This window comes from Erinaceus europaeus, chromosome 20, assembly GCF_950295315.1.
Source record: "Erinaceus europaeus chromosome 20, mEriEur2.1, whole genome shotgun sequence".
Lineage (NCBI taxonomy): Eukaryota > Metazoa > Chordata > Mammalia > Eulipotyphla > Erinaceidae > Erinaceus > Erinaceus europaeus.
Genome location: NC_080181.1, coordinates 53,064,436 through 53,090,937, shown reverse-complemented (window position 1 = coordinate 53,090,937; position 26,502 = coordinate 53,064,436). Strand labels below are relative to the sequence as shown.

The 26,502-nt window shown below is 43.8% G+C and overlaps 1 protein-coding gene across 14 annotated transcripts in view; it reads right to left on the bottom strand.

Annotated features, from left to right (window-relative positions):
• AKAP13 (A-kinase anchoring protein 13) overlaps positions 1-26,502 on the bottom strand; it is a 323,919-nt gene that overhangs the window by 93,779 nt on the left and 203,638 nt on the right. For all 14 annotated transcript variants that reach the window (XR_009546608.1, XM_060179361.1, XM_060179364.1 and 11 more), the window contains one exon: positions 2,324-2,399. Coding sequence is in view for 13 of the 14 variants with exons in the window: in XM_060179361.1 (XP_060035344.1) it covers positions 2,324-2,399 (76 nt within the window). In the remaining variant the exon portion in view is untranslated. The remainder of the gene's footprint in view (positions 1-2,323; positions 2,400-26,502) is intronic.

Below are 26,502 nucleotides of genomic sequence, written 5' to 3'. Positions count from 1 at the left end.
CCAAGTCTCAGGTTCAGAAGCATAATATAGATCATAAGTTTCGTTAAACTGAGATCTCAGAGAATCATTTTTAAAAAAGATCAGAGGGGCCAGGAAGTTGGGTTAGACTGTTAAGAGCATCAACAGGCATGTCTCAGGGCCCAGAGGCCACAGGTTCAGTTCTTGACACTGTCTTACACCATAGCTGAGTGAGGCTACGTTTATCATCTCTCTCTCTCTCTCTCTCTCTCTCCCCCTCTCCCTCTCCCTCTCCCTCTCCCTCTCCCTCTCCCTCTGTCTCTCTCTCTCACACACACACACACACACTCACTTTTTTTAAGTTGAAAGATAAAATAGCAGAGGTTCAGGTGGTGGTGCAGTGGGTTAAGTGCCCATGGCGAGAAGCGCAAGGACTAGCATAAGGATCCTGGTTTGAGCCTCCAGCTCCCCACCTGCAGGTGGTGAAGCAGGTCTGCAGGTATCTGTCTTTATCTCCCCCTCTCTGTCTCCCCTCCTTTCTCAATTTCTTTCTGTCCTGTCCAACAGCAATAACATCAATGGCAGCAATAACAATAACAACAAGGGCAACAAATGGAAAAAAAGGCCTCTAGGTGCAGTGGATTCATGATGCAGGCACCAAGCCCCAGTGATAATCTTGGAGGAAAAAAAAAAAAGATAAAATAGCTTAATGCTTGAGTTTGGGGTGGGTCCTTGCACTCTGTACTATGTGTGTTTTAACCCAGTCTCCCGAATCCACCATTCATCATGGCCATTTTCCCCTTTCTATATATTTGAGAAGACAAACAGAAATTGAGAGGGGTAAGGGAGGTTGACAGGGAGAGAGAAAGATAAAACACCGTCAGACCTGCTTTACTGCTCTCAAACCATCCCTGTGAGGGCCTGACATGTGTCCCTGCACATGGTAACAGTGTTCAAACACTGACCAGCCCTAAACTTTCCATAAGTACTTGAAGTGAGACAGCCTCTTTTGTCCTTTAGATACATGGCAGACAATTTCACTGCTTGGGTGACAGGGAGTAATTAAAACTTCTAGGAAAAGCCACAAACAGCTGAAGGAACCAAAACACAGTAAGTAGTGTACTTTTAAGTGGAAGATTCTAGGAGGCTAGACAGAGCAAGTTGTCCAATAAACCTGTCAAAGGGTCGACCTCATACTAAGATGCAGAGACATTCAACACAAGCACAAGAATACCCTCTCATTACTTTTTTCATGAGAGACATAAAACAGAGAAATCCAACTAGCATCAGGTTAGAGGGTTGATAGTCTGTATGAAATCTGCCTGGAGACTAAAGATTTGAACCATTTGCTTTTGAGTATAACATTAACTATAGGACACTCACAGCTCAACTGTAAAAAGACCAGTAGGTGAGGACTCAGTCCATTTTAAAGTAGGTCAGCAGAAATCGGGGTGGGGAACAGAGGTTTTTGTGGACAAAGCAGACTTGAGAGCCCAGAACGCAAAGTTACCAGAGCCCTGGGTTTAATTCCTAATAATATAAACTTGTTAGGGGCCAGGTAAGTAGCCGAGCAGGCAGAGTGCAGGGCTTGCATGCCTGAGGCTTCAGGTTTGATGCCTGGCATCATGTGTGCCAGAGGTGAGTGGCTCCCTGGCCTGCCTCTTTCTCATAAAGATAAACTGATATGTTAAAAATAGTAACACTCTCTCCTGGGCCTCCTTTTTCATTTTTCTATTTCAGACAGAGAGAAAGAGAGAGAGACAGAGAGACGGACCACGGCACCACTCTACTACCTGCACTGCTGCTGTAGGTACTGCAGCGCCCCCACGGGAGGGCAGGGCTGGAACCTGGGCTTTCATCAATAGTAAGATGCATGCTCTCTCAGGTGAGCTACCTCCTCTCAACTCTCCCTGAGTACTGTCTTTCTTCTTAAATTATTATATATTTTAGAGAGAGAGCGAGAGTGAGAGAGCGAGAGAGAGTGAGTGAGAGAGAGTGAGAGAGAGAGAGTGAGAGAGAGTGAGAGAGAGAGAGTGAGAGAGAGTGGGGGAGGAGAGAAACTCACAAAACCACTTCATTGTTTGTAAAGCTTCCTCTCCCCAGATGGGGGTTGGGGGCTTGAACCCAGGTCCCTGCGCATGGTAACATGTGTAATCAACCAAGTGTATCACCACCAGGCTCCTCTACCTGCTATTTTCAACCATGAGCCAAAATATCTACAAGTCCAGATCACATCCACCCACTTCCTCTGATTTAACTGTGTAACAGACACATCAAGGAAGGCCAGGTGTACGGGGGCTCTAGAGTGCACGCATTCTGCAAGTAGTTACTTCAGTAAATTGTTGGTTGGAAACCCCCATCTTACCTGGACTTTTGGTGGAAGTCAAAAGAGAAGCTGCATCAGGGCACGGCTCAACAGTACACCAGCTCTCTCGGTTCATCTATGGGAAGAGGAGAAAGGTTGTGTTCAGATGGTGAGGCAGCAGTTACTCCAAGTCCATCTCCTGTACCATCTCTCCTATGACTTGTGCTTCATTGCAAAGTGGATACATTTATGCCCAGAAAAATGCTTTCTCACAATACAATCAAAGCAATACATAGCTCAGCTTAGGCTGTAGAAAGACTGCCAATAAAAGTTAGGCATATCAAATGAATGGTAGTGCAGGACAAGGGTGAAATAAAGAAGAGTTAACAGATAAAAATGACTAGAGAGCAAAATATACTTTCTGTGGTTTGTAAAGTCATCAAACACACACACACACACACACACACACACACACACACACACACACACCCAGAAGGAAAGAGGGAGGAAGGGAGAGAGAGAGAGAGGGAGTGAGAGAGAAAGAGAGAGATATTCAAAAGTTAATTCATGTTGAGTACCAGGCTAAGAATCTTAAGTGAATTATTTCATTTAACCCTCACAGTTGTAAATTTGTATTATTACTATTATGAATGCAAAGAAGCACAAGGTCCAGAAGGTGCACACTAAGTTAATGACTGATGATGAAATACAAGTCTATGACACCAACATATTAAGAAGCAGATGTAAACAAGGGCCAGAAAGCTGGGTCAGGGGAGAGAGTAGCTCCCAAATATGAGAAAAGTGTATAAATATTGTTGACTGCCTTTTTCCAGCCATGACATCATCTCCCTAGACAATAACCTGGGTCCACCTGCATATTAGATGTCAGGCTCAGGCAAAAACTAATAAAGCCATGGGTCCTTTGGAATATACCTGAAATAGACCTACTAGCTATTGCCAAAACGGAGACCCCAAACCTTCATGCTATACTCCAGCCTTTAAGTTCATGATTAGTCAACAATTTGTATGGCTTTATATGTTAACTCTTTTTCAGCCACCATGTTCCAGATGCTACCATGATGCCAACCAGACTTCCCTGGACAGAAAACCCCATCAATGTGTCTTGGAGCTGTGTATCTTCAGAGCCCCAACCCACTAGAGAAAGAGAGAGACAGGTTGGGAGTATGGATTGACCTGTCAATGCTCATGCTCAGCGGGGAAGCAATTACAGAAGCCAGACCTTCCACCTTCTGCAACCCTTAATGACCCTGGGTCCATACTCCCAGAGGGATAAAGAATAGGAAAGCTATCAGGAGTGGGTGGAATATGGAGCTCTGGTGGTAGGAATTGTACCCCTCTTATCCTATGGTCTTGTCAGTGTTTCCATTTTATAAGTACATAAATTTAAAAAAAGAGAAATTTAAAGAACCCCCCCCAAATCTTATTGTAAAAAAAAAAGAATATTACAAATTACATATATGCATGTCAAAAATTTATGAAAAAACTAAGAAGTCACATCTGTGTGCCGAATAAATTAGAAACTTATGGTAAAATTTCCATTGCTAGTGATCACAGACTCTCATGTATGCGTTCCTGAAGCAATTCCCAGCATCACATAGTCAGAATGATGATCTCCTTCCTCTCTCCCATTCTCTTCTAATAAATAAATCTTAAAAGGGAAAAAAGAAAAAAAAAGCAGCAGATGTACACCACCAGATTATTTCAAATTTAGTTTTCATAATTCCCAACTATTTGATACTGTAACCCCCTACTTTCCTCAAATGTAAAATGCAACTTTTGAGATTACCGTGAAATATTTTAATAGTCCTTTTCCAGTAACTGATAAAGCAAGTGAGGACAGCATGAATTTAAGTATAATCAACACATACAGAGCACTTCACACAATGACTGATGAGTGTTCACACAATGACTGATGAGGCCTTACACATCAAAGTGAAGCAAAACGTTCCTTGATGTTAAAGCTAAAACGACAAAACTTCTAGAAAAGAACACAAGGAACCATTTTTTGGTGACCTGGGGTTAGGAAATAATTTTTCTCACTTCATATTAAAAAACAAAGCACAAAACACTAATATATTTTTTTAAATATTCATTTTATTTATTTATTCCCTTTTGTTGCCCTTGTTTTATTATTGTAGTTATTATTGTTGTTGTTGTTGTTGGATAGGACAGAGAGAAATGGAGAGAGGAGGGGAAGACAGAGAGGAGGAGAGAAAGATAGACACCTGCAGACCTGCTTCACCGCCTGTGAAGCGACTCCCCTGCAGGTGGGGAGCCGGGGTTCGAACCGGGATCCTTATGCCGGTCCTTGTGCTTTGCACCACCTGCACTTAACCCGCTGCGCTACAACCCGACTCCCAACACTAGCAATTTTGACTCCATTAAACTAGAAGGAAGAAAAGCTTTTACTCTTCAAACGATATTATTGGTTAAAAAAAAAAAAAAAGGCAAAACCACACATAGAAGAAAATACTTCCAGAACATCTATCTGTATGGAACTCATACCGGAACACTGTATAAATATCATCAAAATACTATAATAAATGAACCACAACAAATCCTCTAATAGAACAAGATAAACAGTGTCCATTTTCTTTGTTGTTACCATTGTCAGGATTTCACCACCTGACTGACTTTTTCAGATGTAAAGACAGACAGAAGGAGAAGGAAAAACACCGTAGCACTGAAGCTTCTTCCCCCACGAGGGATGGGTTGGGTCCAAACCTGGTTCATTCAAATGGCAGGCACTGCAGGTGAGCTCTCTTGCCAGCTCATCACATACTCTTTTTTCCAATGGCTGAAAGACTTGAACAGACATTTCAACAAAAGGAATGGATGATGGCAAGTAAGTAGAGGGAAAGATGCCCGATATTATCACAAGTCACGATGAAAAAACAAATTAAAACAAAAAGTAACAGAAGTTGCTACAAGAAGTAACAGGACACAACCATAAGAATGTTAAAAAAATCAAAGACTGAGGCTACCAAGTGTTGTCAGAGATGCAGCCCAACCGGAAGCTGGCGCATTGCTCAGGGAGAAAGCAAACAGTGTAGCCTCTTTGGACAGACAGTTGATGCGCCTCTTGTACTGTCAAACATATGCTTTCACGGAATGTAGCAATCCCACTGATGGGTCTTTACTCAAGAAAAATAATAGCTCATCTTCACAGAAAGACTTTTCCTGGAATTTTCATAGCAGTTTAATTCATGTCAGCCCCCAAACTGGAATCCGCCATCAGTGAGAGTCTCTTGCACAGCCAGCAGTGCAAGAGACTCTCAGGGAGAAGGGATGAACTCACGGTGAGGCCTACATGCAGACCACATTATATCTTAGTAAAAAAGCCAAGCATTACAGACTATGGAATGGTTCCATTTATAAGACAGTTTATATAAAGCTCACTAGTGATTCACAGGAGAGGCACTCAGCCTCTCCTGCTACAAAGCTGTAGTCAGGACACACACATGTGGGCAGAGAGGAAGATGGTGCTTTTCTTGAGTATCTATTTCAACAAAAAAGATGTCTGCTCTAACTTCTTGGCCCTCTGAGCTATTTAGATGCTATAGTCAAACTACCAAGTAGAGTTACGATCAATGCGGTCAGAACTCGTGGAACTATTACAGTGACAAATGCCTTCTAGAGGTGACACAAAGCACAGAAAGCACAGAGACTAAACTGATACAAAAATAAAAAAATAGTCAAAATATTATGACACATTCTACTAAACGTGATTAAATAGTTTAAACTTTTGTGAAAACTAAAGTTATAAAAACTTCAATTGAAGTTCTTTGTGAGCAGTATAAGAAAAAGCCTGGAACTAGTTCCTCAACAGAAAACTACACTTTGGGAATATACCTCAAATAGACCTACTCGTGTTTTCCAAAATGGTGACCCCAAATCTTCATCTGCAATGTTCTTGCCTTTAGGTTCATGATTAGTCAACAATTTGTTCTGCTTTCTATCTTAACTCTTTTTGGGCTACCAGGTTCCAGATGATCCCACCATGCGTCTTGGAGCCCCGCCTCCCCAGATCCCTGCCCCACTAGGGAAAGAGAGACAGGCTGGGAGTATGTTCAGCGGAGAAACAGTTACAGAAGCCAGACCTTCCACCTTCTGCACCCCATAAAGATCCTGGGTCCGTACTCCCAGAGAGATAAAGAATAGGAAAGCTATCAGGGGAGGCGATGGGATATGGAGTTCCGGGGGTGGGCATTGTGTGGAAATGTACCCCTCTTATCCTATAGTCTTGTCAATATTTCCATTTTATAAATAAAAATTAAAAAATAAAATAAAATATTCATGCACCAAAAAAGAAAGAAAGAAAGAAAGAAAGAAACCTACACTTTGAAGTCAGCAGAGAACATTCTTCTTCCTTTTACCCTCCGTAAGGAAGAAGAACAGGAATACAGAAACATGTGGAAACAGCTATCACATACACACATGGAGAAGAGCCCCAAGTGAACAGTGAAGACTGCTGAGTCTCTTCGTGAAGAGAGTGATGTGGCATCGCTCTCTTCTGAGTGACCTTCAACAGCTTGCCTGCCCACTTCAGGCAAGTTTGCTCAATTCTGGTATCTTGGACTGTCTGCCATCACCCTTCCAACACTACACGTGTAACTGCACAGTGAGTAAGCTGGACATGCTCGGCCATTAACACGTAAAAGACAAAACTCGTTTTCTTGTGTTTAGTCATTTTCATGTTGCAAAGAAGTGAGCTTTTTTTTTTTTTTTTTTTTTTTTTTTTGCAAAATAATGTGCAATATGCTGATATCTTACTATTTAAAGTACTAGGGCTGGTGAAACAGTCCACTTGGACAGTGTACTACTTTGCCATGGGCATGACCCAGGTTTGAGCCTGGCCCCCACTGCACTGAAGGAAGCTTCAGTGCTATGGTTTCTTTCACTCTCTCCTCCTGCCTGTCTGCCTCTCTATCTTGACCTTAAAAAAAAAAAAGTACCGTCTTGATAAAAGTTAAGTAAGGACCACTTGATGAAAATATTTATTCAGACTAGTATTTAGTAAATACTAACATTAAGGTTAAATCAACTAAATGCACTTTTTTTTTTTTTTTTTTTAGTAACAGTTGGGAGACAATTCCCCAGCCTCTCCTCTTTCTGCAGGTTTTGTGTGCAGACATTAACTGTCCTTTTGTTCTCGACTATCCTTCCAAGAACGCTGGCATATCAAGCAGCCTTGGCAGAGAGAGATACTGTTTCCTTCAGAAGCTTGGGACAGCTTGTTTATTGTCTAGCATGATAAGGTGTGAGACAAGGGCAAAGGTCAGCAAGGTTGACTGCCCAGTGAGACACTTGGGGTTGCCTAAGGTTGAGACTCCCCAGCACCCCTCTAGATCCCTTTGTGTTAGTTACCCTGATGGGACTTGGGAAGCAAAGAGAACCAAGCAGATGCTGATGCCCATGGTGCTTTTCTGTACTAATGAGCCATCAGTTCATCTGTCTCTGGTCCAGGGGTTCTGTGACTTCAGCCAGCATCCATGTAACTGGCGGGATCACCCGGCCCACTGTAAGGTGGGTAACAGCTCAACTCCACCAGGTCTGGCAATCAGCTTGTGATAAATACAGTCAAATCGTTTAAGCACGGCAGCAGTCCCAAGTCTCGATATGACCACAAACTCCTCCTATGGTCAAGGGCCTTGAAATGACTCAATTTTTTTTTTTTTAAACAGGCTTCTTTTGTGTGTGTTTGTAAAATTTTTCTTTATTTATTTGTTTACTCAAATTTTTTTCAGGAGTTCACAATCTGACAATAACCAATGAATGCACATAGGCGTAAAATATTTATATATTTCTGGTGAGTCATGATAATCTTAAATAACTTCTTTTTCCTTAAATAACTTTTATTATCTCCCAGTCACAGGAAACTCCTTCACAGGAGACCCTGCTTTGACTATATTGTTAAAAAGTAAGTAAGGTGGTCGTGTCTATTGAATGACAGAATGTACATTTTAAACATATTATGTTTGAAATCCATGTTACCTCAAAAAATATTCATAAGGAAAGATAGAAAAATTAAGTGAAAGCATTTGCCAAATAATATTTTTTTTAGTAAGAATTCAATAAACTATGGATTATCCTCAAATTTAGTTTCCTATAAAACAGGATTCTTTAAAGATTTATTATTTGTGAGAGGGACTAGCACACTGCTCAGCTCTAGCATATGGTGCTGTCAGGGACTGAACCTGGGGTCTCTGGGCCCTTAAGACATGCAGTTCCTGGCTCAAACACTGAGCATCTCCCTGACCTCAATCCAGGTAACACCTTGTTTTAATTATGAGTTGTATTCAAGTATGACTGGTTTATAATATAAATGGCAGTGGTTCAATTTTATTTGATTGGATGTGCTTGAACGATCATGAAGAAACAAATATTGTCCATTGTAAACTTCCCGTAGCTTTCCAACTTTCCTTCAATGTTTATAGTCTGGCTTTTGCTCTTATGACTATATTCTGGTAAGCTTTGTGTTTTAGAATATCTCTGACAGGTAAGTTACCCTGAATAATAAGAAAGCAACACTGGTACATGATGGCTAAATGAACTCCAGACTTCATTCAGATCATGTTCTCTCTGTTCCAGGTGTCCATCCCAGAACACCACCTTGCAGTGGATGTTTAACTGAGACGGAGGGAGGGAGAAGAGAGGGGAGAGACCAGAGCACTGCTCTGCCACCTATGAAGTTCTATTGGTTTTAGTCTATTTTTCTGTGGTGTCTAGCCTTTGGGGATCAAGCCTGGTGACTCACCTGTGCAAAATATATGCTACGCTCTCCTATGGAGAGCATTCCTCTAGAGCCTCTAAAACTTGCCCTCACTCAAGAGCACACTGCGCTGGTCCAGTGCATATTCACAAAATGCATAACCTTGCCATTTTATCTTTAAAATGTGTCTGTAAAATGAAATGACTAGGGTGGTAGTGCAGCGGGTTAAGTGCACGTGGCACCAAGCACAAGGACCGGTGTAGCAATCCCGGTTCGAACCCCCGGCTCCCCACCTATAGGGAAGTCGCTTCACAGGTAGTGAAGCAGGTCTGCAGCTGTCTCTCTTTCTCTCTCCCTCTGTCTTCCCCTCCTCTCTCCATTTCTCTGTCCTATCCAATAACGAACGACATCAACAATAACAATAATAACCACAACAAGGCTACAACAGCAAGGGCAACAAAAAGGGGGAAAATGGCCTCCAGGAGCAGTGGATTCATGGTGCAGGCACTGAGCCCCAGCAATAACCCTGGATGCAAAAAAAAAAAAAAAAAAAATGAAATGACTATCACTGTATTATTCAACTTTAGGAGATTTTTTTTTCTTTTTAAAAATTTTTTATTGGGGGAATTGATGTTTTATAGTCATTAATTTTATATTTTTAATTAATTAATTAATTAGAAAAATGAGACATAAACAAAACCGTAGGATAGGAGGGGTACAACTCCACACAATTCCCACCACCAGATCTCTATATTCCATCCCCTCCCCTGATAGCTTTCCCATTCTTCACCCTCTGGGAGCATGGACCCAAGGTCATTGTGGGTTGCAGAAGGTGGAAGGTCTGGCTTCTGTAATTGCTTCCCCACTGAACATGGGCATTGACTGGTCGATCCATACTCCCAGTCTGCCTCTCTCTTTCCCTAGTAGGGTGGGTCTCTGAGGATGCACAGCTCCAGGACACATTGGTGGGGTTGTCTGTCCAAGGAAGTCTGGTCGGCATCATGCTGGCAACTGGAACCTGGTGGCTGAGTAATGAAGCTGAAGGGTTATCATTCCACACCTGAAGTCTCTGGACACAGTCTGAAGTGAAGCATGCTGAGGTGCTACTCATTGCATTGATTAGGTAGTGATCGGCGGATGCAATATTATTTGATATGAATTGAGAGAAGCATGCAGGAAAGTGCACCCCACTCTAAGGTTCCAGGACTGGGGGAAATATAGGCTCTACAGTGGAAATGTGAGGTTCCTGCTGTCTTAGGGTTCAAGAAGCCAATGGATAGTTATTGTTATCATCACATTATTTGGTAATTGTGTTAACTTTGAAAAGTCCCTTTGTTAGGGTTTGCTGTATAATACCCAACATCTTATATATAGCTGTGCCACCAGTTGCTTCTGTTCTACCTGGTCTAGACTTCTGAGAGTCAACATATCAAGGACTCAGCCTATGTATTAAAAAGACTCAGTCTGTGCTTTAAAAAGTTCAAGATAAACAAGCAATTTTCCCCCTCATATTAATTAGTGATTTATATGACTACAATTTAATAGGTGTACATAAACACCATTCCCACCAAAAAAGACTGTTCCTTCCCACCCACCCCGCGACCCCCACCCCGGAAGCTGAATGTCCACCCTCCCCCTCATCACAGGGATTTTACTTTGGTGTCCTACTCTAGATTTAGTCAAATCCTGCTTTTAGTTTCCCTTTCTGCTCCTCTTTCTCAACTTCTGTTGATGAGTGAGATCATTCCATACTCATCTTTATCTTTCTGACTTAGCTCACTTAACATAATTCCTTCTAGCTCTGTCCAAGATGGGTCAGAGAAGGTGGGTTCATTGTTCTTAATAGCTGCATAGTATTCCATTGTGTATATACACCATAGCTTTCTCAGCCACTCATCTGTTGTTGGGCACCTGGGTTGCTTCCAGGTTTTAGCTATTATGAATTGTGCTGCTATGAACATGGGTGTGCACATATCTTTTTGGTTGGGCATTATGGAATCCTTGGAGTATGTCCCCAGGAGAGGAATTACTGGGTCATACGGAAGGTCCATGCCTACCCTTGTGAGAGTTCTCCAGACTGCTCTCCAGAGAGGCTGGACTAGTTTATATTCCCAGCAGCAGTGCAGAAGGGTTTCTCTGTCCCCACAGCCTCTCCTGCATTTGTTGCTGCTGTCCTTTTTGATGTATGCCATTCTCACAGGGGTGAGGTGGTATCTCAATGTTGTCTTTATTTGCATCTCTCTGACAATCAGCGACCTGGAGCAATTTTTTTTTAATGTTTGTTAGCCTTTTGGATCTCCTCTAAAGTGAATGTTTTTTTTCATATCCTCTGCCCATTTATGGATGGGGTCATTTGCTTTTTTGTTGCTAAGTTTGCTGAGCTCTTTGTATATTTTGGTTATCAGTCTCTCATCTGATGTATGGCACGTGAAGATCTTCTCCCATTCTGTGAGGGGTCTCTTTGTTTGTGTGATAGTTTCTTTGGCTGTGCAGAAGCCTTTCAATTTGATAAAGTCCCATTGGTTTGTTTCTGTTTTAGTCTTCATTGCAACTGGATTTGTTTCATCAAAGATGTCCTTGAGATTTAGGTGGGAAAGTGTTCCACCAATGTTTTCCTCTAAGTATTTGATAGTTTCTGGTCTAACATCCAGGTCCTTGATCCATATGGAGTTTATTTTTGTTTCTGGTGAGATAAGGTGGTTCAGTTTCATTCTTCTGTATGTTTCAAGCCAGTTTTCCCAGCACCATTTAATGAAGAGAGCCTCCTTCCTCCACTTAATACTTTGGGCCCCCTTATCAAAGATTAGATGTCCATAGGTGTGGGGGTTTAGTTCTGGGCTTTCAATTCTGTTCCACTGGTCTGTGTGCCTATTTTTGTTCCAGTACCAGGCTGTTTTGATGATGATGGCCTTATAATATAGTTTGAGATCTGGGAGTGTGATGCCTCCATTTCTGTTTCTTTTCCTCAAGATGAAGATGGTTTTGGCAATTCTAGGTGTTTTCTCGTTCCAGATAAATGATTGTAGTTGGTGGAACTTTGATGGGTATCGCATTAAATTTGTATATGGCTCTGGGGAGAATATTCATTTTGATGATATTTATTTTTCCAATCCATGAGCACGGGATGTCTTTCCATTTCAGTATACAAGTCTTTCACTTCTTTGGTCAGCTTGATTCCTAGGTATTTTACTGATTTTGCTGCAACAGTGAATGGGAGTGATTTCGGGATGTCTTCTTCAACTTTAGATTTTTCACTTTGCCAAAGATAACACTGTTTCCACTTGTCATCTCGCCCACCTACCAGCCTGCCCCTCAAACTAAGTAACACTCACTGATGTACCTTCTATCTCTACAGGTTTCAAACCAGGCATAATTATGTCTTTTTGTGGCTGGCTTTTTTCACATGACAAAAGACTTTAAAAACTCATCCAAGTGATATATCAGCACTTCATTTAACGCCAAAATCACATTCCACTGTACACCCACATTTCCCTTATTTATTTTGGATGGACGTTTGGGTTGCTTTGCTTTCTGACTGTTCTAAGTATCGCTACGGCAAACACTCACATGTAACTTAATATGTGGACATGTGTTTTCATTTCTCTGTGAAGCAGGGTTGGAACTGATGGGCAACCTGACAACTTTATGTCTAATGTTCTGAGGATCTGCCAGGTTTTCCCAAGAAGCCACATCACATGACCTTCCACCAACCATGTCTGAGGGTTCTGATCCCTCCGCTGCTTGCCAGCACCTGCCATGGTTCTCCTTCATGGCTGCAAGCAGCTGTCCTAGTAGGTGTGATGTGAACTCTCAGGTGAGCTCATCTTTCTTTTGAAACGAAGAAGGTGTTTTAACCTATTACTTTCTAGGAAAGGAAGACAGTGTGAAGATTAAACACACTCTCAGATTTGCCTCTTTCCTTCTTTTATTAAAAGCCATTGTATATCTTCTCTGTGCCACTGTATCAAGATTTAAAAGCAGAAGTGGTTGGAGGACTTGGTTGGTTGGTGAAAGAGGCAAGCCCGTGTGCTGTGGCCAAGGTGCTTGCTGACCAGACTATGTGACTGTGACTGAGATGGGTGGGGCCAGAGACAGGACACCCAGTGACCCCTCTCCTCCTGTCTCTGAAATGCGACCCATTTCTGCCCAGGTCACAGCTACTGCATATGGAGACACAGTCTCCCCATTCAAGGATGTTCCAATGCACAACACAACAGAGAGAAGTCAGACAGCCACCCCGTTGGAGAAGCAGAAGGCCTTGGGAGGTGAGAGCCACAGAGGCTAAGGGAGCAGAATGGCAAAGAGAGAGGGTGGGGCCAGAGAGTTGAGGCCGGTGGGAAATCTAGGGGACTACACCAAATGGGGCACCTCTGAGAGACTGAGAAAGTGACCTTGGAGAGAAGCAGTGCTGGGACTGAATTTAAACTAAAGGCCAGAATTTAAACTGAAGAACCTCGCTGAATATCTAGATTCACAGCACTTTGATGCTTCTGAAGCACTGCCATCGGATTTTGACTTTTCTAGAGCACAGCACCCCACCTCTGGCAGGTTAGGATCTGTTGGGTAGGGGTTAGATTTGGGGAGAGAAACCGTATGAACTACTTTGTACGGGCCACTTTATCTACTCCAACTTGAGTGAAGCAGAGGGAGGAGAGGCGAGAAGGTTGTCCCTATGGTTGTTGATCCACTATACTTAAACAATACAAAGAATTGGGGAGAGAAGCATGATTTTTAGGAACTTTTGAGCTTTATTCACGAAAAGCGAGAGGATATTTACTTGCGGACATGTGGGGGAAAAGATAGAGAGAGAGAGACCCACACCTATGGGCATCTATTCTTTGACAAAGGTGCCCAAACCATTAAATGGGGAAAGCAGAGTCTCCAGAAAATGGTGTTGGAAAGAATGGGTTGAAACATGCAGAAGAATGAAACTGAACCACTATTTTTCACCAAATACAAAAGTAAATTCCAAGTGGATCAAGGACTTGGATGTTACATCACAAACTATCAGATACTGAGAGGAAAATATTGGCAGAACTCTATTTCACATAAATTTGAAAGACATTTTCAATGAAACAAATCCAATTACAAAGAAGACTAAGGCAAGTGTAACCCTACGGGACTACATCAAATTAAAAAGCTTCTTTACAGCTAAAGAAACCACTACCCAAACCAAGAGACCCCTCACAGAATGGGAGAAGATCTTTACATGCCATACATCAGACAAGAGGCTAATAACCAGAGTATATAAAGAACTTGCAAATATCAACAAGACAACAAACAACCCCATCCAAAAATGGTGGGAGGACATGGACAGAATATTCACCACAGAAGAGATCCAAACACATGAAAAAATGCTGCAAGTCTGTGATTGTCAGAGAAATGCAAATAAAGACAACAATGAGATACCACTTCACTCCTGTGAGAATGGCATACATCAGAAAAGGTAACAGCAGCAAATGCTGGAGAGGATGTGGGGTCAAAGGAACCCTCCTACATTGCTGGTGGGAATGTAAATTGGTCCAACCTCTGTGCAGAACAGTCTGGAGAACTCTCAGAAGGCTAGAAATGGACCTGCCCTATGATCCTGCAATTCCTCTCCTGGGGATATATCCTAAGGAACCCAACACACCCATCCAAAAAGATCTGTGTACATATATATTCTTGGCAGCACAATTTGCAGTAGCCAAAACCTGGAAGCAACCCAGGTGTCCAACAACAGATGAGTGGCTGAGCAAGTTGTGGTATAGATACACAATGGAATACTACTCAGCTGTAAAAAATGGTGACTTTACTGTTTTCAGCCTATCTTGGATGGGCCTTGAAAAAAATCATATTAAGTGAAATAAGTCAGAAACAGAAGGATGACTATGGGATGATCTCACTCTCAGGCAGAAGTTGAAAAACAAGATCAGAAGAGAAAACACAAGTAGAACCTGAACTGGAATTGGCGTATTGCACCAAAGTGAATACAGGTCCAAGAAGGATGACAGAGGACCTAGTGGGGGTTGTATTGTTATATGGAAAACTGGGAAATGTTATGCATGTACAAACTATTGTATTTACTGTTGAATGTAAAACATTAATTCCCCAATAAAGAAATGAGAGAGAGAGAGAGAGAGAGAGAGAGAGAGAGAAGGGGCAATTTCATGTCAAAGCACAGGCTAACAGCCTGTGCACAATGGCAACTTGCTCATACACTTCTAAGGCCCCTCCTTCATTTCCTTTCTAAGCAACACTCAAACCTCTTTAACTTCCGGTTGTTCTTCTAACTTCCCTGGTGCTACCTTTAAGTTTTTCCCCACTTATATATGGAAACATGTGATAATACAGAACAAAGTGTCCCCAGTGGTCTCCTGTCCCTGTGCTGTCCCTAATAAAAAGAATATATATTTCAGGGGGTCGAGCGGTGGCGCAGTGGGTTAAGCACATGTGGGGCAAAGCACAGGGACCGGCGTATGGATCCCGGTTCGAGCCCCCGGCTCCCTACCTGCAGGGGAGTCGCTTCACAGGTGGTGACGCAGGTCTGCAGGTGTCTATCTTTCTCTCCCCCTCTCTGTCTTCCCCGCCTCTCTCCATTTCTCTCTGTCCTATCCAACAACAAACAACATCAACAACAGCAATAATAATAACCACAACGAGGCTACCACAACAAGGGCAACAAAAAGGAGGAAAAATGGCCTCCAGGACCGGTAGTGGATTCGTGGTGCAGGCACCGAGCCCAGCAATAACCCTGGAGGAAAAAAAAAAAAAAAAGGAATATATACTTTGTGAGAATAAAATCAGACTTCTTTCAGGAATCTTTCCAAATTTTTAAGTATACAGTTCACGGTAGATTTTATTCATTTATTTATCTGTCTTTCACTGCTTGGATTCCACCACTCTAGGGCCCCTACCCCCAACAAAAAGAGAGGCAGAGAGATGGAGAAAGGGAAAGACAGCACGGCATCAGCCCTCTCTACCAGTGTGCTAAGAGGTAGGGCTCAAACCTGCTGGGTCTTGCACAGGGGAAAAAAAGCCACCTTCTTAGGTGATATGGTCTTGTTCCTCCTGTGGAATTTTTAAAGCTTATATATTCTATGTATTTTTATTTTATTTATCCTTTAATGAGTGAGAAAGGAACAGACAGATCAGAGCACTATTCAGCTTTGGTTATCCGGGTGCTGGAGATTGAACCTGGGACCTGGGAGCATCAGGCATGAAAATCTTTTGCAGAGCCATTATGCTGTCTTTCCAGCCCATCACTGTGGATTGTTAATGATTAATCTTTGAGTTCATTATCCTCAATGACTCTACAGAAAGCTGGGAAGTTGAGAGACCCTTTGCTATTCTGTCTCTCTCTTGAGTGAAACTTTTTTTTTTTTCCATTAAAAAACAAAACACCAAGGCCAAAGCAAGTGAAGACATTCAAAGGAAGTCACAGGCTAAGTTCTCCCTTGGAGTCACAGAAAGGCTCCTGAAAACCGAACTTCACTGAAATGCCATTTCCTTCAGCAGGAATTGGTTGCCCTTTGCTGGTCAACATTGTAACGGAATGATTTTGAAGCAGATCCTGTACTTGATGAGCTGCCCCAAATATGCAGAAATAGGGAGGACTGGACTGAGCTTCCCCTCTTCCGGCTAAGCCTCCCTTCCTTCCCCATCCCCACACATGTCTCTTCTTGATATTGATTTCCTCTTGGAACTCAGCAATGACCTGAACAAAGTTTCATAGCACCGTGACATGGAGGAAGTCTGGCAAAGGGCATTCAACATCTCCAGAGACTGGCTGGCAAACAGAAGGACTGTTTAGGGAGCTGGGCAGTGGTGCACCAGGTTAAGCGCACATGGTGTGAAGCTCAAGGACTGGCTTAAGGATCCCGGTTCGAGCCCCCAGCTCCCCACCTGCAGGGGAGTCGCTTCACAGGCAGTGAAGCAGGTCTGCAGGTGTCTATCTTTCTCTCCTCCTCTCTGTCTTCCCCTCCTCTCTCGATTTTTCTCTGTCCGATCCAACAACAATGACAGCAATAACAACAACAATAACAACAAAGATGATAAACAACAAGGGCAACAAAAGGAAAAAAAAATAAAAGTTAAAAAAAAGAACTGTTTAATTTAGGTACAGATATTGATATAATAAAGTATATTAAGACAGAACTGTGGGTGTCAACTTAACAAACATACAAATGCTGCAGCTAATAGGAAGGTGCTAGGGCCTGGGCTGTGTCTCTCTCTGGGAGGCTGAGTCTGTAGTCACCGAGTTACCTGACAATTCTGTGCCAAGAAGGTACACTGTCTAGCAGTACAAAGAGATACGAGCCAATCTGGCCACAGTCAGCTTCATTCTGCTGACTGAGGCACCATCTATGAACATTTCAACTTGACACCTATATGAAAGATAGTAAGAACCTGGGTTCAAGGACCCGGGACTCAACTGCATTTGACTTCACAAGCAGTCAAATCAGTGCTCCAGGTGTCTTTCTTTCTCCCTCCCTCTCTGTCTCCCTTTTGATGTCAGTTTCCACCTGCAGTCAAATGCTCTACCACTGAGCTATATCCACAGTTTCTCTGTCTCTAATAAATAAAGAAAAATATTTTAAAAAATACTAATATTGTAGACTTCCTCCCCAGGCATGGGTGGGTATTCAAGCATGAGTGCGGCTGCTAGAAGCCACGCACTGATGGACTTTTGACAGCTAGCTGTCAGCATCTGTGCAGCAAAGTGAGAGAGGGACAGGACCTGATCCTCACTGCAACGTGACTGCTAGGCCCCACAGTTTAAGAGGACGAGGTTCCGGTGTGCACTCCAGGCACTGCGGTAATAACCAAAGGTGGAACCATGCTTTGATTCCTACTTTAAAATTGATAAAAGAAATTCTTTTTCATTCATAGCATTCCAAGGGCTACATTTGCTTCCACACCCAGGAATGACAAAGGGACATGTGCAGGGCATGGCCAGGCGGGTCTGCGGGTGATCAGACCGGATGCAGTCACTCCACAGACTGCGGGCCAGAGGTGGGGAACACCGATCGACTTGTAAAATGCAAGGGTACCCAGTGACCTGAAAGCCACAGACACCCAAGGATAAAGAAAACCCAGTGGGAAAGGTGATGATGATTCGAACTGACAAAGATGAGAGGAGAGATGTACAGTATCTTTCAAACAGTCACAGTGTGGAGCCCGAGAGAAAGGCTCGCTCTGGCTGCATCCGTCCCTGGTTAACTAGTGAAGGGAGAGTGCAGTGGGCGCCAGGCAGAAGACAGACAGGCAAGCGCTCGTGGTGGGTAGGAGTTGCCGGGAAAGCCCTTACTTGCTGGGTTCTTTGAAACATGAAGAACAGTGAGTGTGCATTAAGGAAATGCAAATACAGAAAACCACAATGAGATCTCACATTCATCGGGATGACTATCATCAGAATCAAAACCAAAACAGAAAAAATAACCAGCGTTCGTAGGTAAGGATGTGGGGAGGTGGGCAAGCTCTGAATACTGCCTCGGAAAATGTAAAGTGATACATGCACATCCGTCACATGATCTAACCATTTTACTTCTGGATATTTACCCCAAAGAAACAACCGCAATCAAGACTCCAACATACATTTGTACATCAATGGTCCCAGCAGCGTTATCCACAAATGACAAAAGGTAGAAGCGCCCAGTCGTCTGTTGACCAGTGAAGAGAGATTTAAAAAATGCTGCATATACAAGAAATGGAACAGCATTCAGACTTACCAAGGAAGGAAATCCTGACACATGCTATAACAAGGAAGAACAGAGAAGACATTATGCTGACAGACAGACAGACATACACCAGTCACAAAAGGTCAGCTACCGAAGGATGCTATTTATTTAAGGGACCTAGAACAGGCAGATTCACAGACACAGAAAGTAGACAGGGGGTGGGGAGCTACTAATGGACTCAAGTTTGACTGCAAAGAAAAAAGTTCTAGACGGGTGGTGATGATGGCTGCACAGAAAGCAGATGTACTTAACGCCACTGACCTTATGCGCATAAACACATTATGTGAAATAAATACATCTCAAAAAACAAGTATGCACAGCTACAGATATGGAAGTCTGCTTATAGAAAATATGCAGGCAGCCCACATGGCAGGGGCAGAGCTGGTAATCTGGGCCAGATGTGCTTGATCGTGGGCAATACCCTCAACCCAAGGACAGAAACCATATGCACTGCATGTGGAAAGAAACGTCAGAACATGCATCAGCATTTTCCGCCATATCCTGCACAGCGACAGCAGCACCACGCCTATCACATTCATGTGTGAAAAACAGTGTTGTGCTTGCTGTGCAAGCGAGATGCCCAAGACAGAAGTCGGATTACAGGACACCTCCCCTTCCTTCTGCCCTGTTTCAGAGTCACTGATGTGACAGACAGATTCGCCCCAGTCTCACTTTTGTTCTTCCACAGCTCTCCTCTTTCTTACAAGAGATGCTTGGGGGGGCTCCGCTGGAAACATGTCTGAGGGCTTGCTGCTGGCCAGGAACAGCTCACCCTGCTCTTCTCCCATCAGACACTCTCAAATGGGCCTCTAGGACATAGACCTTCACGTTAATGGATGTAGTTCTCTTTGCAATCTCAACACTACTCTCTCTGTTTTGTTTTGTTTGACTGGGACACTGCTGGAGCTCTGCTTATTGATGGGGCCAGGGATCAAGCCTGGGACCTCTCATATGCAAATCCTCTGCCCTTTCTCTAAGCTGTCACTCTCTCCTTAGCATCTCTGAGACTAGGCTTGATAAAGGACTCTGACTATCAGAGTTTGGAGGCAGACTAGAAAGAAGCAACCATGTTGAGGCAGTCAAGAAGTGTGAGTTTTTAGAGTGAAACCGAGATGATGATGAATCCTACCCACTTTTCCACTATGGAATCTCTGTACTATTAGCAAAATACAGGGTTGACACCTGACTGAGTAGGACACCAAACAGCTCGGGCTGATTCAGAAATTTGGTTTAGCAAGTAGCTAGACATGAAAAACACGAGATTTGCCATTAAAAAAAATAAACTTGTTTTTGGTAACGTGTGCTCAACCAGGTGTGCCACCACCTGGCCCCCCCCAACTATCTTTTTTAAACAAAAGTTACCCAAATTCATCACAAATGGCTATGATCCCAAGTATGACTCTTCAGCTAAAAACAAACTTAAAAGTCTTTTGTCTGGGATGTCATGATAACAAGAACCAGGGAGATGGTAGGCTGTGGACATCCAAAGCTGTGATGAGTTACAGTGCACAAGGAACAGGGCTTCCTGGCCATGACTTCAGATAAAATGCCAGGCCCAAGGGGGTCAGGCAGGGGTGCACCTGGCTAAGCACACATGTCACCATGCCCAAAGACCTGGGTTCGAGCCCACCCTCCCACCTACAGGGGGATGCTTCATGAGTGTGGTGAAGTAAGTCTGCAGATATCTCTCTTTCTCTCTCCCTGTCTCCCCCTCCCCTATCCGTTTCTCTATGTCTTATCCAATTAATATAATTAAAAAAAAAAAAGGCCATCGGGAGTGGTGGATTTGTAGTGCTGGCACCGAGCCCCAGCGATAGCCCTGGTGGCAGGAAGAGAAAGAATGGAGGGGGTGTGGGAAGGAAGGAAGGAAGGAAGGAAGGGAGGAAGGGAGGAAGGATGGATAGAAAAAGGGTCAGGCCCAGGAAGGGGTTTCCATTATCCTGTTGTGAAACTGGTACCCCTGCTTGGGACCTGCACCCACAGAGCATTCCTGTCTGTCTGAATCCAGAGCTGCCTATGTTTCCAGTGGAGCAGGGACTGCCTTGCTTTTGGGGGTGTTTCTGCTTTGGTTCATATCTGAACATCCTAATAATGTCAGGGTTACACCCAGACTTCCAGCCAGCGCATGTACTGACTTCCTCTGCAACTGTCTCAGGAGATATGGTCAGAGACACTGGCTTAGCAAAAGGAAGCAAAACCCACCATCCGGACATGGGAGCCAGCGCTGGAGTCCAGGTCCTGTCAGGGAAGCAGGCTGGAAAGGAGCAGTTACGCATTTCTCTTCAGTCTTCACCTCCTAGTGTCTAACGCTTCTGAACTGTGGATGTGTCTTTATAGTCAGCCAGCCTGTGGGGGCTGTGTGCTTTTCCGGAAAAAAACACCAGAGCTAAGGACAAACAGCTTCTCCTGAGCTTTCGTGAATGGGGTCATTAGATGTGCCCAAATGCTATGGACACTCGGTGGACAACGCTTTGTATTCACTGCACACAGGATTTGTCCGGAAAACTTTGTCTCGCTCACCCAGTATTCTCCGTTACTAGAAGTTACAAACTACAAAGTCTGCTCTGGCTAAACTGTCACTAACATGAATTATGTGCAGTATTTTGTAAGTACCTGGAGTTATAGAATTTGTGAAACAGAAATGACCTCTAACCCTATGTCCTGAACCCCTCCCGTTTGGCATACTGGATTTGCAGTGAGCTTCAAATATCTGCTATGTGCTTATGTTAAAGCAATCCCAGACCAGGAAGGTAGAGCTCCTAATGGTGCATCAGATCCCTGGAGGCCCCAGGTTCAATCCCCAGCACGGTCATATGCCAGATATCAGCAGTGTTTTGGTTTCTATCCCCCATGAAAACAAATCTTATAAAAGAATGGAAAGGGAGTCAGGCGGTAGTGCAGCGGGTTAAACGCAGTTGGTGCAAAGCATAAGGACCCGGCATAAGGATCCCAGTTTGAGCCCCCAGCTCCCCACCTGCAGGGGAGTCGCTTCACAAGTGGTGAAGCAGGCCTGCAGGTATCTTTCTCTCCCCCTCTGTCTTCCCCTCCTCTCTCCATTTCTCTCTGTCCTATCGAACAATGACAACATCATCAACAATAACTACAACAATAAAACAACAAGAGAAACATAAGGGAATAAATAAATAAATACTAAAAAAAAATGGAGAGATCATCACAAGCTAGCAACTGAACTGCAGCAGGCAGATTCAGCAAGAGGGGAGCTCAGTACAACTTTCTGAAGGAAGCTTAGAAGGTGACCCTGTTGATGCCAAAGGGCTTCTGCCAACCACTGAAATTCTCCCACATTCTACCTCCAGCGTTGGATTCACGGTTACTGACCACTTATCCTCAGAGTCATAAGCTGCACCTTTGCTGGGAGGTGGGAGTCAAAAGGATGTGACTGATAGCAAGCAATGAGAAGAAGGTGGTGCGTGTCCGCAAATGGGTCACAGAGGAGTGGGGTGACCGAGGAATATCACTGACCTCTCTCTCATTTCAAAAGCAATAAGATGATGGGAAGTAAGAGCTGAGTCGAGCAGAATGAATCATGTACCCAAGATAAAACGACCTGCCACAGGGCTGGGGGGGGGGGGGGGACGGCGTTGTATTGTTATATGGAAAACTAGAAAATGTTATACATGTACAAACTACCGTATTTACTGTTGACTGCAAAATATTAATCCCCCAATAAAGATTTAAATAAAACAAATCTGTCAACACCCATGTCCAGTGGAGAAGCAATTACAGAAGTCAGACATTCTACCTCCTGCACCCCATAATGATTCTGTGTCCATACTCCCAGATGGATAAAGAATAGGAAAGCTTTCAAAGCAGAGGGTGGGATATGGAACTCTGGTGGTGGGGACTGTATAGAATTGTACCCCTCATATGCTATGGTCTTGTTGATCATTATTCACTCAATTAACAACAACAACAAAAAAAAGACAAAACTTAAGACTTGATGCAGAAGAGCACCGAGTATGACACTGATTAAACAGAGATGACCAAGGTGACAGGCCAGAGTGCAGATGCAGTCATAGAAGGTATGGGTGAGCGTGGGTGAAGGCACAGATGAGGAGTGTGACATGAGCTACAGTGAATGGGAGCCAGCTCCAGGGCTGCAATTACAGATGAACACATGAGCGGCGGGCTCCCACACTGCATTCTGTGGTCACCGTTACACTTCCCGCCTACGTTCTGCTCCCAACATTATGAGTGCACCCAACACAGTTCACTTAGATGCTTGTGAATTCATGCTCATGCATCTTAGAAGATCAGTTCATCCACTTAATACTGAACAATCAGTATGAACTAGGAACATGGTTCTAAATGTTGAGGCGTATTTAGTGAAGAGGCAGATTACATACATACATACATATATACATGTATATAGATTTCTGTAAATGGGGCGATGACTGGGCAAGTGGCCAGAAAGCCAGACTTCCATCTGAGAGGCTCTCAGTTCGATCTGCAGCACTGCATATGCCAGATCAGTGCTCTGTGCTTTCTTTTAAAAATAAGCTGAAAAGCAAACCTCCACATGCTCTGAGAACACACATCTCACATCATGAGAGCTGAAGTGGCACATACAACAAATACAGTGTAAGACATGGCCTGAAGGCCTTGGAACTCAAAACAGAACATGAATGGTGAACAACTGTCAATAATCTAAAAACAACTGTGGAGAAAACCTGCTAAAAATTGTATGACAAAGGGGCTGGGTGGTATCACAGAGGGTTAAGCACACATGGTGTGAAGTCCAAGGACAGGCATAAGGATCCTGGTTTGAGCCCCCGGCTCCCCACCTGCAGGGGGTTGCTTCACAGGTGCTAAAGCAGTTCTGCAGGTGTCTGTCTTTCTCTCCCCCTGTCTTCCCCTTCTCTCTCCACTTCTCTCTGTCCTATCCAACAATAACAGTAATAACAACAATGATAGATAACAAGGGCAACAAAAGGGAAAAAATAGCCTCCAGGAGCAGTGGATTCATAGTGCAGGTACCAAGCCCCAGCGAGAGCCCTGGAGGCAAAACAAACAAACAAACAAACTGTAGACAAAATAAGTGTCCCTGTGGAAAGTGTTAGAAGGAATTCCTGCACTGCTTGAGGTACCTTATAAGCCTCCTTCCAACATGAAAGTCTATATTAGAGGGCTGAAGAGACAGCACAGTGGTTATGTAAAAGACTCTGAGGTCCCATGTCTAATCCCCAGTACCACCACATGTCAGAGCTGAGCTATCTCTTTCCCGTAAATAAAGAAAAGAAATATTTTTAAAAGTCTATGATAGAAAAAGTATGTGCATATATGTAAATAAATTCTGACATACACATTCATGTAACAGAAGGAATTAGTCAACTCAAAAGGGAAAGTCTTGGAGAGCAAGACAAACCACAGATGTCAAGAACAATCAGAGTGGAGGCTATATCCTGTTACATTTATGTATGAGCTATGAGACCTTCGGAAAATTACTGACTGCCCGAGTCTGATTTTCCAATATGTGAAGTGAGACAGATCCTGGGAATGTAGAAATCTAATGTCTATATGTCATCTATACCCACTCCTTGCACTTCAGACCACAAAACCCTTCTGTCATGCCCAGGCGGTCTTAATGGCAATAACTTAAAGGATGCTGGCGTGAGCTTTCAGAAACACACAGAGATGACCAACCAAGGAGAACAAGGCCCTTGTCACAGCTGCCAGGCCCTGTTCTCCCCTAATCCTACCAGGACCCAGGCTGGCTTTCCATGCCCCATGCCTGCTGTTGCTTGGTAGGACTCTGACTCAAGGTCTCTGCCAGTTCTTTCCTATCCCGGGGGCTCAGGATTTGCTCTCCATTGTTTCTAGAATGTTCTTTCTTGATGTAAACTCCCCCCCCCCACTCTGTAGATCAGCGTTTTGAATGCCATGCACCCTGAAAAGATCTCTGTACAAAAGGTCTCCTGCCCATTATTTCCTGTACAGCCTGTTGCCAGATCAATTATAATGTTTACAGTTTCAATTTCTCTATCTACTGCCTGCCTCCAGGCAGTATGAGGGCTTGAAAGAGCTGTGCACTCCTGGCACGGAGCACCATGCCTGGCAGTGATTTGTAGTATTCAGATGCAAAGCTCTTGAAGATGTTAATTTCCTTCTGACCACAGTAATAATAAAAGTATGCCACCAAGCTGACCCCTCTCACTTCCAACTGGAATATAAGGTGTTTTCAGTTTTCCTAGGGTGTGTTTATTTGTTGCAAATCTTCAAGGAGAGATGTTTTCTACAGTGAAACTCACTGTGCAGCAAGGAGTCAGGAACAAAAAAATAGAAGATAGATTCATCTGAAAAATTCTATCTCTCTCTATCTTTTTGTTTTCCCCTCCAGGGTTACTGCCAGGGCTTGGTGCCTGCACCACGAATCCTCTGCTCCTGGAAGCTATTTTTTTCCCTTTTGTTGTCCTTGTTGTGGTTATTGTTATTGCTGTTACTGATGTCATTGTTGTTGGATAGGACAGAGAGAAATGGAGAGAGGAGGGTAGACAGAGAGGGAGAGAAAGACAGACACCTGCAGACCTGCTTCACCACTTGTCAAGCGACTTCCCTGCAGGTGGGGAGCTGGGGGCTCGAACTGGGATCCTTACGCTGGTCCTTGGGCTTTGCACCATGTGCTGCACAAGCGTCAGACCCCCATAGTTTCTATCTCTGTTAGCTGTGGCCTTATGAGGAAAACATGGCATGTGAGTCACGCAGCATCTTCCTGTTCCTTCCTCACTAATGCTCAAGACAGCCCCCAGGCTCTTCATATGGAAGCAAGGGGGGTGGAGGACGATGGTTGCTTCCTGACCAGTCCGCCTCTGGGCCTGCACCGGCTGAGCCCTTTCATGGCTCCAAGGCCACTTTAAACAAAATCTTGTATATGGGAGTGTTTTGTTAAAAGTGAGGCCAATAAGTAGCTCTGATTTCATTTTCCTTGTAAAGGCTGGTCTAGGGTGAGAGCAGTGGATAGTTAGCATTTAATATTTAGCACAGACTGCATTGTTATCAATATAGATTTCTTGTAGCACCTAGACTGGGAGTTCCTTGCTTCCCTTTGTCCATTCTTTCTTCTTCCCTAGATAGCTAAAATGAGCAGTCAGGCACACAAAGCTCTCCAAAGCCAGGTCCTCTTAAACAGAAGAGGACAGATATTGTAAGTGTCAATTTGATTTCATAGGGACAAGCATTTTTCAAAGCATTGGTATTTTGGAACAAGTTCAAAATACTAAGTTACCTACTGCTCTCCGCCTGGCAAGTCAAACCAACACCCGACAGTAACGGAGGAGGACAATGACACCACTGCCTACAAGTCACCACCATGCCTCCATCAGGCCCCGGGTGCAATGCGCCATTCCGCTGGCTCCTGTGTCCAGTTACACCTGCCCAGTTCCCGGCCTCAGTCAACCAGCGAAACAAATTCAGGGGGTCTCGGGCAATGCACTGAGGTGATGAATCAAACTAGCTCCATTATTACCGGCCAGGGAAACACTTCACCCCTTTGCATAGACACCCCCCCCCCCCAAGTCCGTTGTTTTGAGGTTCTCTTGGCTTCCGTGAAGCACTTGGTTGGTTTCCAACTTCCCCTGCCTTTGCCAGCAAACCGCTCAAATTCCAAAAAGTTCTCCTTGAGTTTTCCAACATTCCCAGACTCCCATCTTATGGTGGTGGTGGGGAAGGAGGTCTTACTAATTTTAGATTCAAGGAAGCCTTCTGTTAGCAATTAGCTCTGGGGCGTACCCACCCTATCCTGCTAAGATACCCAACATCACTGATCCATG